A 15,482-nucleotide genomic window follows, 5' to 3' on the forward strand; every position below is an offset into this window, starting at 1 on the left:
GAGACAGTAGTAGTAGTAGTCTGCTGAGACAGTAGTAGTAGTCTGCTGAGATAGTAGTAGTAGTCTGCTGAGACAGTAGTAGTAGTCTGCTGAGACAGTAGTAGTAGTCTGCTGAGACAGTAGTAGTAGTAGTAGTCTGCTGAGACAGTAGTAGTAGTAGTAGTAGTAGTCTGCTGAGACAGTAGTAGTAGTCTGCTGAGACAGTAGTAGTAGTAGTAGTCTGCTGAGACAGTAGTAGTAGTAGTAGTCTGCTGAGACAGTAGTAGTCTGCTGAGACAGTAGTAGTCTGCTGAGACAGTAGTAGTAGTAGTAGTCTGCTGAGACAGTAGTAGTCTGCTGAGACAGTAGTAGTCTGCTGAGACAGTAGTAGTAGTAGTAGTCTGCTGAGACAGTAGTAGTAGTAGTAGTAGTAGTCTGCTGAGACAGTAGTAGTCTGCTGAGACAGTAGTAGTAGTAGTCTGCTGAGACAGTAGTAGTAGTAGTAGTAGTAGAGTAGTAGTAGTAGTAGTAGTCTGCTGAGACAGTAGTCGTAGTAGTAGTAGTAGTCTGCTGAGACAGTAGTAGTAGTAGTCTGCTGAGACAGTCGTAGTAGTAGTAGTAGTCTGCTGAGACAGTAGTAGTAGTAGTAGTAGTAGTCTGCTGAGACAGTAGTAGTAGTAGTAGTAGTAGTAGTAGTAGTCTGCTGAGACAGTAGTAGTAGTAGTAGTAGTAGTAGTCTGCTGAGACAGTAGTAGTAGTAGTCTGCTGAGACAGTAGTAGTAGTAGTCTGCTGAGACAGTAGTAGTAGTAGTAGTCTGCTGAGACAGTAGTCTGCTGAGACAGTAGAAGTAGTAGTAGTCTGCTGAGACAGTAGTAGTAGTAGTAGTAGTAGTAGTCTGTGAGACAGTAGTAGTAGTAGTCTGCTGAGACAGTAGTAGTAGTAGTCTGCTGAGACAGTAGTAGTAGTAGTAGTAGTAGTAGTAGTAGTAGTAGTAGTCTGCTGAGACAGTAGTAGTAGTAGTCTGCTGAGACAGTAGTAGTAGTAGTAGTAGTAGTAGTAGTAGTAGTAGTCTGCTGAGACAGTAGTAGTAGTAGTAGTAGTCTGCTGAGATAGTAGTAGTAGTAGTCTGCTGAGACAGTAGTAGTAGTAGTCTGCTGAGACAGTAGTAGTAGTAGTAGTAGTAGTAGTAGTAGTAGTAGTAGTAGTAGTAGTAGTAGTCTGCTGAGACAGACAGTAGTAGTAGTAGTAGTAGTAGTAGTAGTAGTAGTCTGCTGAGACAGTAGTAGTAGTAGTAGTAGTAGTCTGCTGAGACAGTAGTAGTAGTAGTAGTAGTAGTAGTCTGCTGAGACAGTAGTAGTAGTAGTAGTAGTAGTAGTAGTCTGCTGAGACAGTAGTAGTAGTAGTAGTAGTAGTAGTAGTAGTAGTAGTAGTAGTAGTAGTAGTCTGCTGAGACAGTAGTAGTAGTAGTAGTAGTAGTAGTAGTAGTAGTCTGCTGAGACAGTAGTATTAGTAGTCTGCTGAGACAGTAGTGTAGTAGTAGTAGTAGTCTGCTGAGACAGTAGTAGTAGTAGTAGTAGTCTGCTGAGACAGTAGTCTGCTGAGACAGTAGTAGTAGTAGTAGTCTGCTGAGACAGTAGTAGTAGTAGTAGTCTGCTGAGACAGTAGTAGTCTGCTGAGACAGTAGTAGTCTGCTGAGACAGTAGTAGTAGTAGTAGTAGTCTGCTGAGACAGTAGTAGTAGTAGTAGTCTGCTGAGACAGTAGTAGTAGTAGTAGTAGTAGTAGTAGTAGTAGTAGTAGTCTGCTGTAGTAGTAGTAGTAGTAGTAGTCTGCTGAGACAGTAGTAGTAGTAGTAGTAGTAGTAGTAGTAGTAGTCTGCTGAGACAGTAGTAGTCTGCTGAGACAGTAGTAGTAGTAGTCTGCTGAGACAGTAGTCTGCTGAGACAGTAGTAGTAGTAGTAGTCTGCTGAGACAGTAGTAGTAGTAGTAGTAGTAGTAGTAGTAGTCTGCTGTAGTAGTAGTAGTAGTCTGCTGTAGTAGTAGTCTGCTGTAGTAGTCTGCTGTAGTAGTAGTAGTAGTAGTCTGCTGAGAGAGACACAGTAGTAGTGTAGTAGTCTGCTGACACAGACAGTAGTAGTAGTAGTAGTAGTAGTCTGCTGTAGTAGTAGTAGTAGTAGTTTGCTGTAGTAGTAGTAGTTTGCTGTAGTAGTAGTAGTAGTAGTCTGCTGTTGTAGTAGTAGTAGTAGTAGTAGTAGTCTGCTGTTGTTGTAGTAGTAGTAGTAGTAGTAGTCTGCTGAGAGAGACACAGTAGTAGTGTAGTAGCCTGCTGAGACAGACAGTAGTAGTAGTAGTAGTAGTAGTAGTAGTAATGTATTAGCCTGCATAGATAGGTAGTGGTGGTAGTAGTAGTAACCTGCTTAGTTAGTGTAGTAGTTTGCTGAGACAGACAGTAGTAGTAATGTAGTAGCCTGCTTAGGCAGGTAGTAGTAGTAGGCTGCTTAGGCAGGTAGTAGTAGTAGCCTGCTGAGACACAGGTGGTGGTAGTAGTAGTAACCTGTTGAGACACAGTCAGTAGTAGCCTGCTGAGACAGACAGTAGTAGTGTAGTAGCCTGCTGAGACAATGACAGGTAGTAGTAGTAGTACTGTTGTAGCCTGCTTAGACAGTAGTAGTAGTAGTAGTGTAGTATCCTGTTTAGACAGTAATAGTAATAGTGTAGTATCCTGCTGAGACAGGTGGTAGTAGTGTAGTTGCCTGCTTAGACAGTTGTAGTTTAGTAGCCTGCTGAGACACAGGTATTAGTAGTTAGTAGTAGTAGTAGTAGTAGTAGCATTGTTTGCTGTTTTGGGCTGGGTTTCTGTACAACACTTTGACATCAACTGAGGCAGAGTTCCTCTGTCCCTGTCCCTGTGTTCTTTTCCCCATCTTCATCTTTTCTTTTTATTGGCCATTCTGAGATATGGCTTTTTCTTTGCAACTCTGCCTAGAAGGCTACCATCTCGGAGTCGCCTCTTCACTGTTGACATTGAGACTGGTGTTTTGCGGTTACTATTTAATGAAGCTGCCAGTTGAGGACTTGTGAGGTGTCTTGTTTCTCAAACTAGACTCTCTAATGTACTTGTGCACTGGGGCCTCCTACTCTTTCTATTCTGGTCAGAGCCAGTTTGCACTGTTCTGTGAAGGGAGGAGTACACATTGTACGATATCTTCAGTTTCTTAGACTGACGGGTTTCAGAGGAAAGTTCTTTTGTTTCTGGCCATTTTGAGCCTGTAATCGAACCGACAAATGCTGATGCTCCAGATACTGAACTAGTCTAAAGAATGCCAGTTGTATTGCTTCTTAAATCAGGGCAACAGTTTTCGGCTATGCTAGCATAATTGCAAAAGGGTTTCTAATGATTAATTAGCCTTTTAAAATTATAAACATTGATTAGCTAACATAACGTGCCATTGGAACACAGGAGTGATGGTTGCTGATAATGTGCCTCTGTACGCCTATGTAGATATTCCATTTAAAATCTGCCGTTTCCAGTTACAATAGTCATTTACAACATTAACAATGTCTACACTGTATTTCTGATCAATTTTATGTTATTTTAATGGACAAAAATTTTGATTTTCTTTCAAAACAAGAACATTTCTAAGTGACCCTGTAAAGCTCCTCATCACCCCTTCTGAGGAGGAGTAGTAGGAAGGATTGGAGGACCAATGCGCAGCGTGCTACGTGTTCATGATGATCTTAAATAAACTCAGAACACTAAAACAAAAATAACGAGAATGACACAAAACGAAACAGTCCTGTCTGGTGACCTACACAAAGAAGTATGGTTCTCAATCAGAGACAACTAACGACACCTGCCTCTGATTGAGAACCGTACCAGGCCAAACGCAAAACACAGCATAGAAAAATGAACATAGACAGCATACCCCAACTCACGCCCTGACCAACCTAAAGCAAAGACATAACAAAATAACTAAGGTCAGAACGTGACAGACCCCAAACTTTTGAACGGTAGTGTACATATGAGATGAGTAATCTGAGATATGTAAACCTTCTTAAAGTGTCTAGTTCCATTTATTAAATTGGCCAATGATATCAAGTCTGTCGGTAGGCAGCCACCTCTCTGTGCTAGTGAGGGCTGTTTAATAGTCTGATGGCCTTGAGATTGAAAAACAGCTTCTATCTCTGTCCCAGCTTTGATGCACCTGTACTGACCTCGCCTTCTGGATGACAGCGGGGAGAACAGGTAGTGGTTTGGGTGGTTATTGTCCTTGATGATCTTTTTTGCCTTCCTGTGACATCAGGTGTTGTCGGTGTCCTGGAGGGCAGGTAGTTTGCCCCCGGTGACGCGTTGTGCACACCGCCCTATGGAGATCCCTGCGGTTGTGGGTGGTGCAGTTGCTGTACAAGGCGGTGATACAGCCCAACAGGATGCTCTCGATTGTGCACCTGTAAAAGTTAGTGAGGGTTTTAGGTGACAAGCCACATTTTTTTCAGCCCCCTGAGCTTGAAGAGGCGCTGTTGTGCCTTCACCACACTGTCTGTGTGCGTGGACCATTTCAGTTTGTCGGAGATATGTGCACTGAGGAACTTCAAACTTTTCACCTTCTCCACTGCTGTCCTGTTTTTTTTTGTGTGTGTGTGCCTGTCTGTCATTGCCAACTGTCTTTAGCAAACTGGGTGTGACTGAAAGAGATGCTCTTTGAGAGAGGGAATGAGTAATGTTTTATTAATTGATGATTTTTCCACATGATTTCTCACAATGATGTTCAACTTTGAATTTGCTGCCTGTCACTCACAACATGTCCTGTTCCTTTTTGTTGCAGCTCTGCCATGATTCCCTCCAGTGCCCTCCTCTCTTTTCTGTTTCTCTTCCTCCTTTAATTTTTCATTGTTTTGTCTACCACCCAGGAGGAACTCTGATAGGGGTATGTGGGCACAGTTTCACAGGGCAAAGAGAATAAATCTAACTTTCAATGAGCTCTTACGAGGGATTTTCCTGTGGGTGCTTCTGTGTGAATAAAAAAGACAGTACTTAGGCCAACTGTGTGTGTTTTTGTGAGACACTACCTCATGGTGTAACAGGACACTGAAAGCATGGCTAGAGCGTGGCCGTGTGTGAACTGGCTTGAAGCAGGTGTTTCAGTTGGTCTCTTACGGTTTGTGATGGTGTCATAATTGTAGCGGGTGTTCCATCGTGTGTGTCTGTGTCACTCCATCTCTCTGTGTGTATTTTCCTTCTCGTAGGTGATAACTCACTGTGCCTGTCTCTGTGTCACTCCATCTCTCTGTGGTCTTTGTTTCTTACACAGATAAAGGTTCCTGGCCCCTTGGTGAGCTGTCTGTAGCACGGTGTCACACCCTGGCCCCTTGGTGAGCTGTCTGTAGCACGGTGTCACACCCTGGCCCCTTGGTGAGCTGTCTGTGTGTCACACCCTGGCCCCTTTGAGCTGTCTCGGTTACACCCTGGCTCCTTTGTAAGCTGTCAGCACGGTGTCACAAGCTGTTCCTGGCCCCTTTGGTGAGCTGTCTGTAGCACGGTGTCACACCCTGGCCCCTTGGTGAGCTGTCTGTAGCACGGCACGGTGTCACACCTGTCTGTGTCACACCCCCCTTGGTGAGCTGTCTGTAGCACGGTGTCACACCCTGGCCCCTTGGTGAGCTGTCTGTAGCACGGTGTCACACCCTGGCCCCTTGGTGAGCTGTCTGTAGCACGGTGTCACACCCTGGCTCCTTTGTAAGCTGTCTGTAGCACGGTGTCACACCCTGGCTCCTTTGTAAGCTGTCTGTAGCACGGTGTCACACCCTGGCTTGGTGAGCTGTCTTTGTACACCCTGGCTCCTTTGTAAGCTGTCTGTAGTAGCACGGTGTTACACCCTGGCTCCTTGGTGAGCACGGTGTCACACCCTGGCCTTGGTGAGCTGTCTGTAGCACGGTGTCACACCCTGGCCTCCTTGGTGAGCCTTTGCTGTAACCCTGGCTCCTGTCTGTAGCACTTGGTGAGGTGTCACACCCTGGCTCCTTTGTAAGCTGTCTGTAGCACGGTGTCACACCCTGGCTCCTTTGTAAGCTGTCTGTAGCACGGTGTCACACCCTGGCCCCTTGGTGAGCCACAGTCCTTTGTGGAGGTGTCAGATGGAGCGCTGGGGTTTAGGCTCTTTTGAAATCTATACAAGGTGTCAGCCCACAGTACCCGCCCCCTACCCCCCCCTCCCCAGCTGTTTAGGAAAGTTGAAGAGGTTTATACACTACCGTTCAAAAGTTTGGGGTCACTTAGAAATGTCCTTGTTTTTAGAAGAAAAACACCTTTTTTTGTCCATTTAAAATCAAATTGATCAGAAATACAGTATAGACATTTTTCATGTTGTAGCTGGAAACGACAGATTAAAAAATAAAAAAATAAAATAATAGAATATCTACATAGGTGTACAGAGACCCATTAACAGCAACCATCACTCCTGTGTTCCAATGGCACATTGTGTTAGCTAATCCAAGTATATCATTTTAAAAGGCTAATTGAGCATTAGAAAACCCTTTTGCAATCATGTTAGCACAGCTGAAAACTGTTTAAAGAAGCAATAAAACTGTCATTCTTTAGACTAGTTCAGTATCTGGAGCATCAGCATTTGTGGGTTCAATTACAGGCTCAAAATGGCCAGAAACAAAGAACTCACCAGTCTCAATGTCAACAGTGAAGAGGCGACTCCGGGATGCTGACCTTCTAGGCAGAGTTCCTCTGTCCAGTGTCTGTGTTCTTTTCCCCATCTTAATCTTTTATTGGCCAGTCTGAGATGTGTTTTTTTCTTTGCAACTCTGCCCAGATGGCTAGAAAATGTCCTCTGGTCTGATGAACCAAAAATAGAACTGTTTGGCCATAATAACCATCATTATGTTTTGTGGAAAAAGGGTGAGGCTTGCAAGCCGAAGAACACCATCCCAACTGTGAAGCACGGGAGTGGCCCAAAGGCAAACAGGCCCTGGTATATATATATATATATATATATATATTTTCAATCGTTCTGCCGCTTTTTCAGCATCATGTTGTGGATGGAAGGGAAGAAAACACAGAGAAATAGGCATATTTCTCCAATAACAAACCAGAGTGTCTTGTTTACAAATAATTAATAATTAGACATCCTTATGAATCTAAGCATGGCACTTTCGAAAGTTGCCCTTCCACCCAGACAGAGGCTTGACTGACGAAGAAAAATGTAAGCTTCAACTGCTGGCTTCCCTAAAAGCTGCTTGGTTTCTCTTTTCAGAAAATGAAAAGCTTAAATAAAAGGACAGAATAAAATGTTATTTTTTATGTCCTCCAATATCGAAGGCCGCAGCTCAGCTTCAGATTGTCATAGAGAGGAATCAATACATCTCCATTTGCATCAGTCACCTCTGTGGGCATTTTAGTGCTTGTTTCTAGCATAAGGCAACGTCGAGTTAAGCATTGTTATAGAACGCTTGGTATCATCTGGATACGTGTTATGTACCATTTCAAAACATAAAGTAAACAATAGAAATCCTTTTTCCCCTTTTCTTTCACATGGATATGGCTTTTATCCTCACTCAATTTGAGCTCTGGTTTTAACAGAACAGACCAAGCCCTTCCCAAACACTGAGATTTTTATGGAGTGCATGGTCACAGTATTGGAGGATTTGGATATACTGACAAATCTATAGCATAGTTGTGTCTGTCAAACAGGTAGGCCTACATCCATTTTTTTTGAATAGGAGGAAATGGGCAACAACAAAGCCCTCTTGTTGGTAGTGAAGTCAAATCTTTCCTCTTGATCCCTCACTCGACACTCCAACCGATCTTTTTCCTCTCTCTCTCTCTCTCTCTCTCTTGTTCTCTCCCCTCCATCTCACAGAACTCTCCTCCCTCTTCCTCTCTCCTTCCTTCCTCTCTACAGAGGACAAGACCTCTTATGTTACCTCATAAATAATTTAGCAGAAACCTGACGCGTTCCCTCTTCCTTCTCGTCCCCACTTTACCACCTCCTGTATTGATGCGTTCTTCCAGTTGTGTACTTTTTGATTTTCAGGACCTTGGGGTGATTTATTTTCTTGTTGTTGTTGTAAAGTCACTCTTTCCGTGTCTGAAATAATCCAGTGGATTAACGTCACTTTAGTGGTGTGACCTTCTCGCTGCATGTGTCACTGTGATTTACCACAGGTGATGGTGCCAGTGGGCGTTTTGTGAGATTATAGTCTGGCCCAGTTCCACATCCTCATCCATCATACCAAATAAATTATTATTATTAAGGTTATGGCTACAGCCCAAATGGAACCCTATTCCCTATGTAATGCACTTTTGACCAGAGGCCTATTAGTGTGGTGTCCCTATGGGCCTTGGTCCAAAATGGTGGTGCACTATATTGGGTAAAGGGTGCCATTCGGGATGCACGTTCTATCAGGATTATTGCCAGTCAGTCAGTGTGCTTTGCTACTGTCCTTAGAAGGTCCATTCACCCTGATAAACAATGATTTGATGCCTTGCCAGCTCGTTATGTTACGCAGTACATTACTTTAATGAAACCAAGTGAAGGACTGGACATTTGTGTGAGAGTGAATGGATCTGATTCTACAGAGCTTTATTGGTTTAGAGACAGTAGAGCTGCAACGTTTCAATCACTAATGTTTTCTATAAAGATGGGGAGGAACAGAGAGCGAGAGTGTTGCTTGGCTACCCAGACTCCTTGCTATGGGTTGGGCCAGAGCCAGAACACGTGGGTAACGCAAAGGTTTGAAAACTCGTCATGGGCTTCGATGACGATTGGTTAGAGACAATCCAATCGCTGATGACTTTGTTTTGAACAACCCACTCGTCACCTCAAACGACTTCAATGACGGCAGTCTCAGACTAAAGCATGTAGCGAGAGCAGAGGAAACAATTCAGTGTGAGTCGTCAGGGTAGGATGAGAGGGTAGGATGAGAGGGCAGGACACCTAAAGAGGAGGCAGAGACTGAAGTAGGAGCAGAGAGCTGGCATGAGGAACAGGGGCGAGAAGGAAAGAGAGACACTTATGTCCTATTAGCTCCTCTGGCAGAGCTGTGTTCAGGTCCACCTATTCCTGAGGGTATCAACTACCATGACAGGATGGCCTTGGACAGCTGCTTGCTCAATAACAAAACCACAATTTGCATTGTGAAGTGGATAAAATATGAGGCAGAGATACGTGAGGCAGAGATACGTGCCTCCTGGGTATGAGAGACTCACACACACACACACACACACACACACACACACACACACACACACACACACACACACACACACAGAGTAAATCTTGATTGGCATATCTGCTGTGTATCCCCGTGCAGTCTTGATGCCTATAAATGAACCCAGAGCAGAATGACAGTGTTCCTGGCAGCCCTGACTGCCCCTCTCCTCAACCCATCCCCTCCACTAGATTTACTGTATACTGCTTCTCTCTGTGATGAGTGCATCACAAATGGCACCCTATTTCCTATGTAGTGCACTACTTTTGACCAGAGATCTACAGGGAATGGTGTGCAATTGGGACACAGACAAAGTCTCAAGTCTCTGACAGAGCTCCTGTTGTAAGGGGAAAGAAAGGAAGGAAGATGGGTGCACTGAGCTTTCTGAGGTTGACTGTGACACTTCCACTGTTGCTGCTCCTGTGTTGAAAGACCATGACAGATCTGATTGACAGGCTGAACTTGTTGACAGGATGAATTGATTTTTTCTTTAAAGTGTGTGTGTGTGTGTGTGTGTGTGTGTGTGTGTGTGTGTGTGTGTGTGTGTGTCTGCACAGTCATGCTCCTCTGCTCACAGAATTGGCCAGCTTGTGCTCATCAAGACAATACTCCTGTGTTCTTTCTCTCGTCTCGCTCTCTTTGCCACCGTCCGCTTTCCTAGAGCGGAGGACAAGAACACCATTTTCTCTGAATGAGCATAAACAAGGGAGAGGCATGAACGGAGAGAGTCAGTGATTTCGGTGAGGAGCCTGGTTTCATCAACACAGCCAGCTGCAGATCAGGAAGGCCACAGACACGTAGGCCTGTGACGGTAAATTAATAAACCGGGTAAAAATGACCGCGTAACTAACGGTTACAGATGAACACCATAAATAAAATAACCGGCAAAACCGTTTTAAATAAGCCTACATTAATTTTTGGGAAAAACACACATTTTCTGAACTTTATTTTTTCACGTAGATGAACTTGCCCTAATAGCAGGCGAACTGATTTGCGTGTCGAAATAGGATCCCTATTCATTTAGTTTGTTTGTTGTAAAAACAGTAACAGACAAGGGAGGTTTATATTTTTATTTAGAAAATGCGATTGATCTTCTCCAACCTGCCATTTCTTAATTTGTAGATTCATATTTATAAGTAATAACCTGAAGAATAATAATAATCATCATAATGCCATGATGATGATGATGATAATGATGATGATGGGTTTTATTAAGAAGCATATCCATGTTAAGTCAAGTGAACAAACAGAATTGTGGCCTCCCATTTTTACACAGGGCCTTATAAGCCTAAGACAACAGTAACATACATTTAAACAAAATGGACACTTACAAAACCGAATGACAAGGAAAAAACAGAAACAAAGTGTAAATGCAATAGTGAAATGGCACGTTTCTTTTGTCTGATAGCCTATGGGTTAAGTTGTCAATACGAAAATGTGACAATCCTCTCCAATCTCACATTTCTAAATGTGTATACTAGACTAATATTTAGAGGTAATAATTAATTAAATAATAATTAAATGATACTGATAATAACAGTGTAATGGTAATAATTAAGTTGCAGAGAAAGGCTGTCTTTTTGAGTCACAGCCCTACACACACACACACACACACACACGTCCACTGAAGGCTGTTTCTCAAAGTTCTCATTTTACACACACCAATGTTTACACCGAGAGTCCGCTATTTACCTCAGATTTATTTGAATGGTGGAAAAAAGACTGGTGGTTCTTATGAATTTCGGTAAATTCAAATGACAACAAAGAAAAGGTGACCGACTGCCTTTGTGACACCCTGGATGGAAGTAAAGATGCAGCTAGCTAGTGTCTACTGAAGCTATGGCTCCCATGGCAACGGGCCCTGAACAAGGGCTGTGCTTATTATGGGATGAACTACACATTCACAGTACACCAGACCAGGCAGATGACATGATAACTATATTTTTTGGAATAAACTGCATGAGGGAGAGAGACGTAAGGTTGGAATAAACTGCATGAGGGAGAGAGACGTAAGGTTGGAATAAACTGCATGAGGGAGAGAGACGTAAGGTTGGAATAAACTGCATGAGGGAGAGAGACGTAAGGTTGGAATAAACTGCATGAGGGAGAGAGTAAGGTTGGAATAAACTGCATGAGGGAGAAACGTAAGGTTGGAATAAACTGCATGTAAGGTTGGAATAAACTGCATGAGGGAGAGACGTAAGGTTGGAATAAACTGCATGGGAGGGAGAGAGGGAGAGAGACGTAAGGTTGGAATAAACTGCATGGGAGGGAGAGAGACGTAAGGTTGGAATAAACTGCATGAGGGAGAGAGACGTAAGGTTGGAATAAACTGCATGGGAGGGGAGAGGGGGAGACGTAAGGTTGGAATAAACTGCATGAGGGAGAGAGACGTAAGGTTGGAATAAACTGCATGAGGGAGAGAGACGTAAGGTTGGAATAAACTGCATGAGGGAGAGCGACGTAAGGTTGGAATAAACTGCATGGGGGAGAGAGACGTAAGGTTGGAATAAACTGCATGGGGGAGAGAGACCTAAGGTTGGAATAAACAGAGCGACAGACGAAGGCTCCACACGTGTGCATCCCAAATGGCACCCTATTCCACTAATAGGGCCCTGGTCAAAAGTTATATTCGCTATATAGTGCACTTCTTTTGACCAGAGCCAAATGGCACCCTATTCCACTAATAGGGCCCTGGTCAAAAGTTATATTCGCTATATAGTGCACTTCTTTTGACCAGAGCTCTAATGGGTCCTGGTTAAATGTAGTGCAGCTCATAGGGAATAGGGTGTTATTGATCCCTCCCATGGGGGACTGGGTCCATGTGGAAGAGGATTAAATATGTAAAGGGGCTTCTCATTTAGGAGCGAAGATGATCCAGACTGAAATACTGAATAAATAACAGAATGTTGCTTGGCTGGGTTTTGCATATGTACAGTGCTTGGTATACTGTCTGTGTCCCAAATGGGGCCCCTATTTATTCCCTGTGTAGTGCACTACTTTTAACTAGAGCCCATAGGTTAGGGGGCAAAAGTGGTGCACTACCTAAGTTATAGGGTGTCATTTGGTACGTATTCTATATCTACAGTACTCCGTATACACTATTTCCATTTTGGATGGACAGTTGGTGTCGTCATATGATGAAGTCCTCACTTGTGGTTTGAAATCAAATATTCTGTAGTCTGTGTCCGGTCTTCTCTGAGTGCAGATGGCAATTTAACCAGTCTTATCTGAGAAAGCCAGGGGGAATCAGACCATCTCTCCATCCATCTCTCTGCGAAACCGACAGATTTGTACCTTGTCGGCTCGGGGTTTGAACTCACAACCTTCCGGTTACTAGTCCAACGCTCTAACCACTCTCAGACCATCTCTCCATCCATCTGCGAAACCCCTTTCTTTCTGCTTTCTCAGTAATACTCAGCGCTTTTATCCCTGGCCTGAGTCACACAGGATTACTGTTCACTGCCAGGTGTGTGTGTGTCTCAGAGAGAAAATGTGTGTCTGAGCGAGCATGAGTGTGTGCGCGTGAGTTTTGTGCGCGTGAGTTTTGTGCGCGTGAGAGGTGTGTGTGTGAGTAGTGTGTGTGTGTGTGTGTGTGGTGTGTGTGAGAGTTGTGTGTGTGTGTGTCTGCTAATGCTCCTCAGGCCTGTAACACCTCTGATGCTGCCTGCCCTGTGTGTCACACCACTGCTCTTATCACCCAGAGCCAAGCACGACACACCCTGGCTCCTGGAGATGAGCTGCTGAGGTCAAGTTTAGTAGCATCACCACTGTGGAGGCCCACTCTGACTCTTTCTGTTATGCTGTAGTTGAATATATTGCGTATCGTACATACAGGCTATTGTGGACACTGTTTTTTGCAGTGAAATGCTTGATGACAGTTTCATTGTCAATCCATTTGTTTGTTTACAATTTGTCGGTACTATTTGTTGGTACAGTCTTCTATGGTTGTGCCCAATTACCCCCTATATACACCCAGTGTACAAAACATTAGGAACACCTGCTCTTTCCATGACAGATTGACCAGGTGAAAGCTATGATCCCTTATTGATGTCACTTGTTAAATCCACTTCAATCACTGTCAATGACGGGGAAGAGACTGGTTAAAGACGTATTTTTAATCGTTGCGACAACTGAGACATGGATTGTGTTCGTCTGCCATTCAGAGGGTGAACGGACAAGACAAAATATTGAAGTATCTTTGAACGGGGTATGGTAGTAGGTGTTACGTGCACAGGTTTGTATCAAGAACTGCAATGCTGCTGGGTTTTTCATACTCAACAGTTTCCTGTGTTTATCAAGAATGGTCCACCAACCAAAGGATATCCAGCCAACGTGACACAACTGTGGGAAGCATTTGAGTCTACATGGGCCAGCGTCCCTGCGGAACGCTTTCGACAGCTGGTAGCGTTCATGTCCCGACGCATTGAGGCTGTTCTTAGGACAGAAGGGGGTGCAACTCAATATTAGGAAGGTGTTCCTAATGTTTTCTACACTACTTTTGACCAGAGCTCTATGGTGCAATTTGGGATGCAGAACAAGCCAACTGCACTTTTGCTATTGCAATATTTGGCCTGATCTGTATAAGTGAGTGTAATGAATACACTTAAGGAAGCTGTGCCCTAGTCAATGGTGTAAAGTACTTAAGTGAAAATACTATAAAGTACTACTTAAGTTGTTTTGGGGATATCTGTACTTTAACGTTTATACTTTTACTTCACTACATTCCTAAATAAATTGATGTACTTTTTACTCCATACATTTTCTCTGACACCTGAAAGTACTTGTTACATGTTGAATGCTTAGCAGGACAAGGAAATGGTTTAATTCAAGAGACCGTCCCTGGTTATCCCCGTGTGCATCTATCTGGCAGACTCACTAAAAACAAATGCTTTGTTTGTAAAATATGTGTTGGAGTGTCATTTAAATGACACTGGCCATCTGTAACAAATTTTAAAAAAATGTGTGCCGTCTGGTTTGCTTAATATACATATAATTTTGATTTATATATTTAATTTTGATACTTAAGTGTATTTAAAACCAATACTTTTAGACTTTTACTCAAGTAGGATTTTATTGGGTAACTTTCACTTTTACTTGAGTCATTTTCCATTAAGGTATCTTTACCTTTCCATCATAACTCTCATTAATATTTCATCACTGACCTTGTGAACTTTTGAATATTGATGTCACTTGGTTTGAATATAGACTGTGTGAGTGTGCCTCTTCGTGCAGTGGGTTGGATTGCTACTGTATCGTAGTGCTGTGTCAGCAACACATTTAGAATTTATGAGCAAATGGATAAATTCTATTCTATTCTGTCCATTGAATAACGTGACCCCCTCTGTCTGTTTCTCTCCCCTGCAGGTTTGGATGAGAGCTCCTCAGTGAGACAGTGAGGCACCTCCTTACCCCTCCACCGCCATCATGCCACCGCCCTCCGACATCGTCAAGGTGGCCATTGAGTGGCCAGGGGCCTTCCCGAAGCTCATGGAGATAGACCAGGTCAGTGCCTGATCAAAAAGAGAGGTCCATTGCCCAATAGACTGCCTGTACTGCTTTCACACATTGTCTCGCAACCAGTGACGATATTCCTATGTCCTGCTAGTCCTGTGACTGACTGATTAGTGCAGACACAAGTCTTGTTCAGAGCCTAGAGCAGCATTCCCCAACTGGCGGCAAGCCCGCAGGTGGTTTTAGTTTTCTGAGGAAAACAATGACTGTGAGGTTAAAGTGCAGACTGTCAGCTCTAATTTGAGGGTATTTTCATCCATATTAGGTGAACCGTTTAGAAATTACACCACTTTTTGCATATAGTCCCCCATTTTTACGGGACCAAATGTATTGGGACATTCACTTATCGGCATTATAGTAGTAAAAATGCAGTATTTGGTCCCATATTCATAACATGCAATGACTACATCAAGCTTGTGACTATAAATTTGTTGGATGCATTTGCATTTGCATTTCCCTCCCCCTCTATCTCCCCTCCCTCCCTCTATCAAATCAAATCAAATTTTATTTGTCACATACACATGGTTAGCAGATGTTAATGCGAGTGTAGCGAAATGCTTGTGCTTCTAGTTCCGACAATGCAGTAATAACCAACAAGTAATCTAACTAACAATTCCAAAACTACTGTCTTACACTTGTGTGTATAAGGGGATAAAGAATATGTACATAAAGATATATGAATGAGTGATGGTACAGAGCAGCATATGCAAGATACAGTAGATGGTATCGAGTACAGTATATACATATGAGATGAGTATGTAAACAAAGTGG

The 15,482-nt window shown here is 43.3% G+C and overlaps 1 protein-coding gene across 3 annotated transcripts in view; it reads left to right on the forward strand.

The window, feature by feature from the left end:
* The window catches only part of LOC135551783 (engulfment and cell motility protein 1), a 158,906-nt gene that overhangs the window by 34,276 nt on the left and 109,148 nt on the right, over window positions 1–15,482 (forward strand). For all 3 annotated transcript variants that reach the window (XM_064983008.1, XM_064983007.1, XM_064983009.1), the window contains exon 2: window positions 14,565–14,702. In XM_064983008.1, the coding sequence (XP_064839080.1) occupies window positions 14,625–14,702 (78 nt within the window). In that variant the 5' untranslated portion in view covers window positions 14,565–14,624. The remainder of the gene's footprint in view (window positions 1–14,564; window positions 14,703–15,482) is intronic.

The sequence above is a fragment of the Oncorhynchus masou genome, chromosome 13, assembly GCF_036934945.1.
Source record: "Oncorhynchus masou masou isolate Uvic2021 chromosome 13, UVic_Omas_1.1, whole genome shotgun sequence".
Classification (NCBI taxonomy): Eukaryota; Metazoa; Chordata; class Actinopteri; order Salmoniformes; family Salmonidae; genus Oncorhynchus; species Oncorhynchus masou.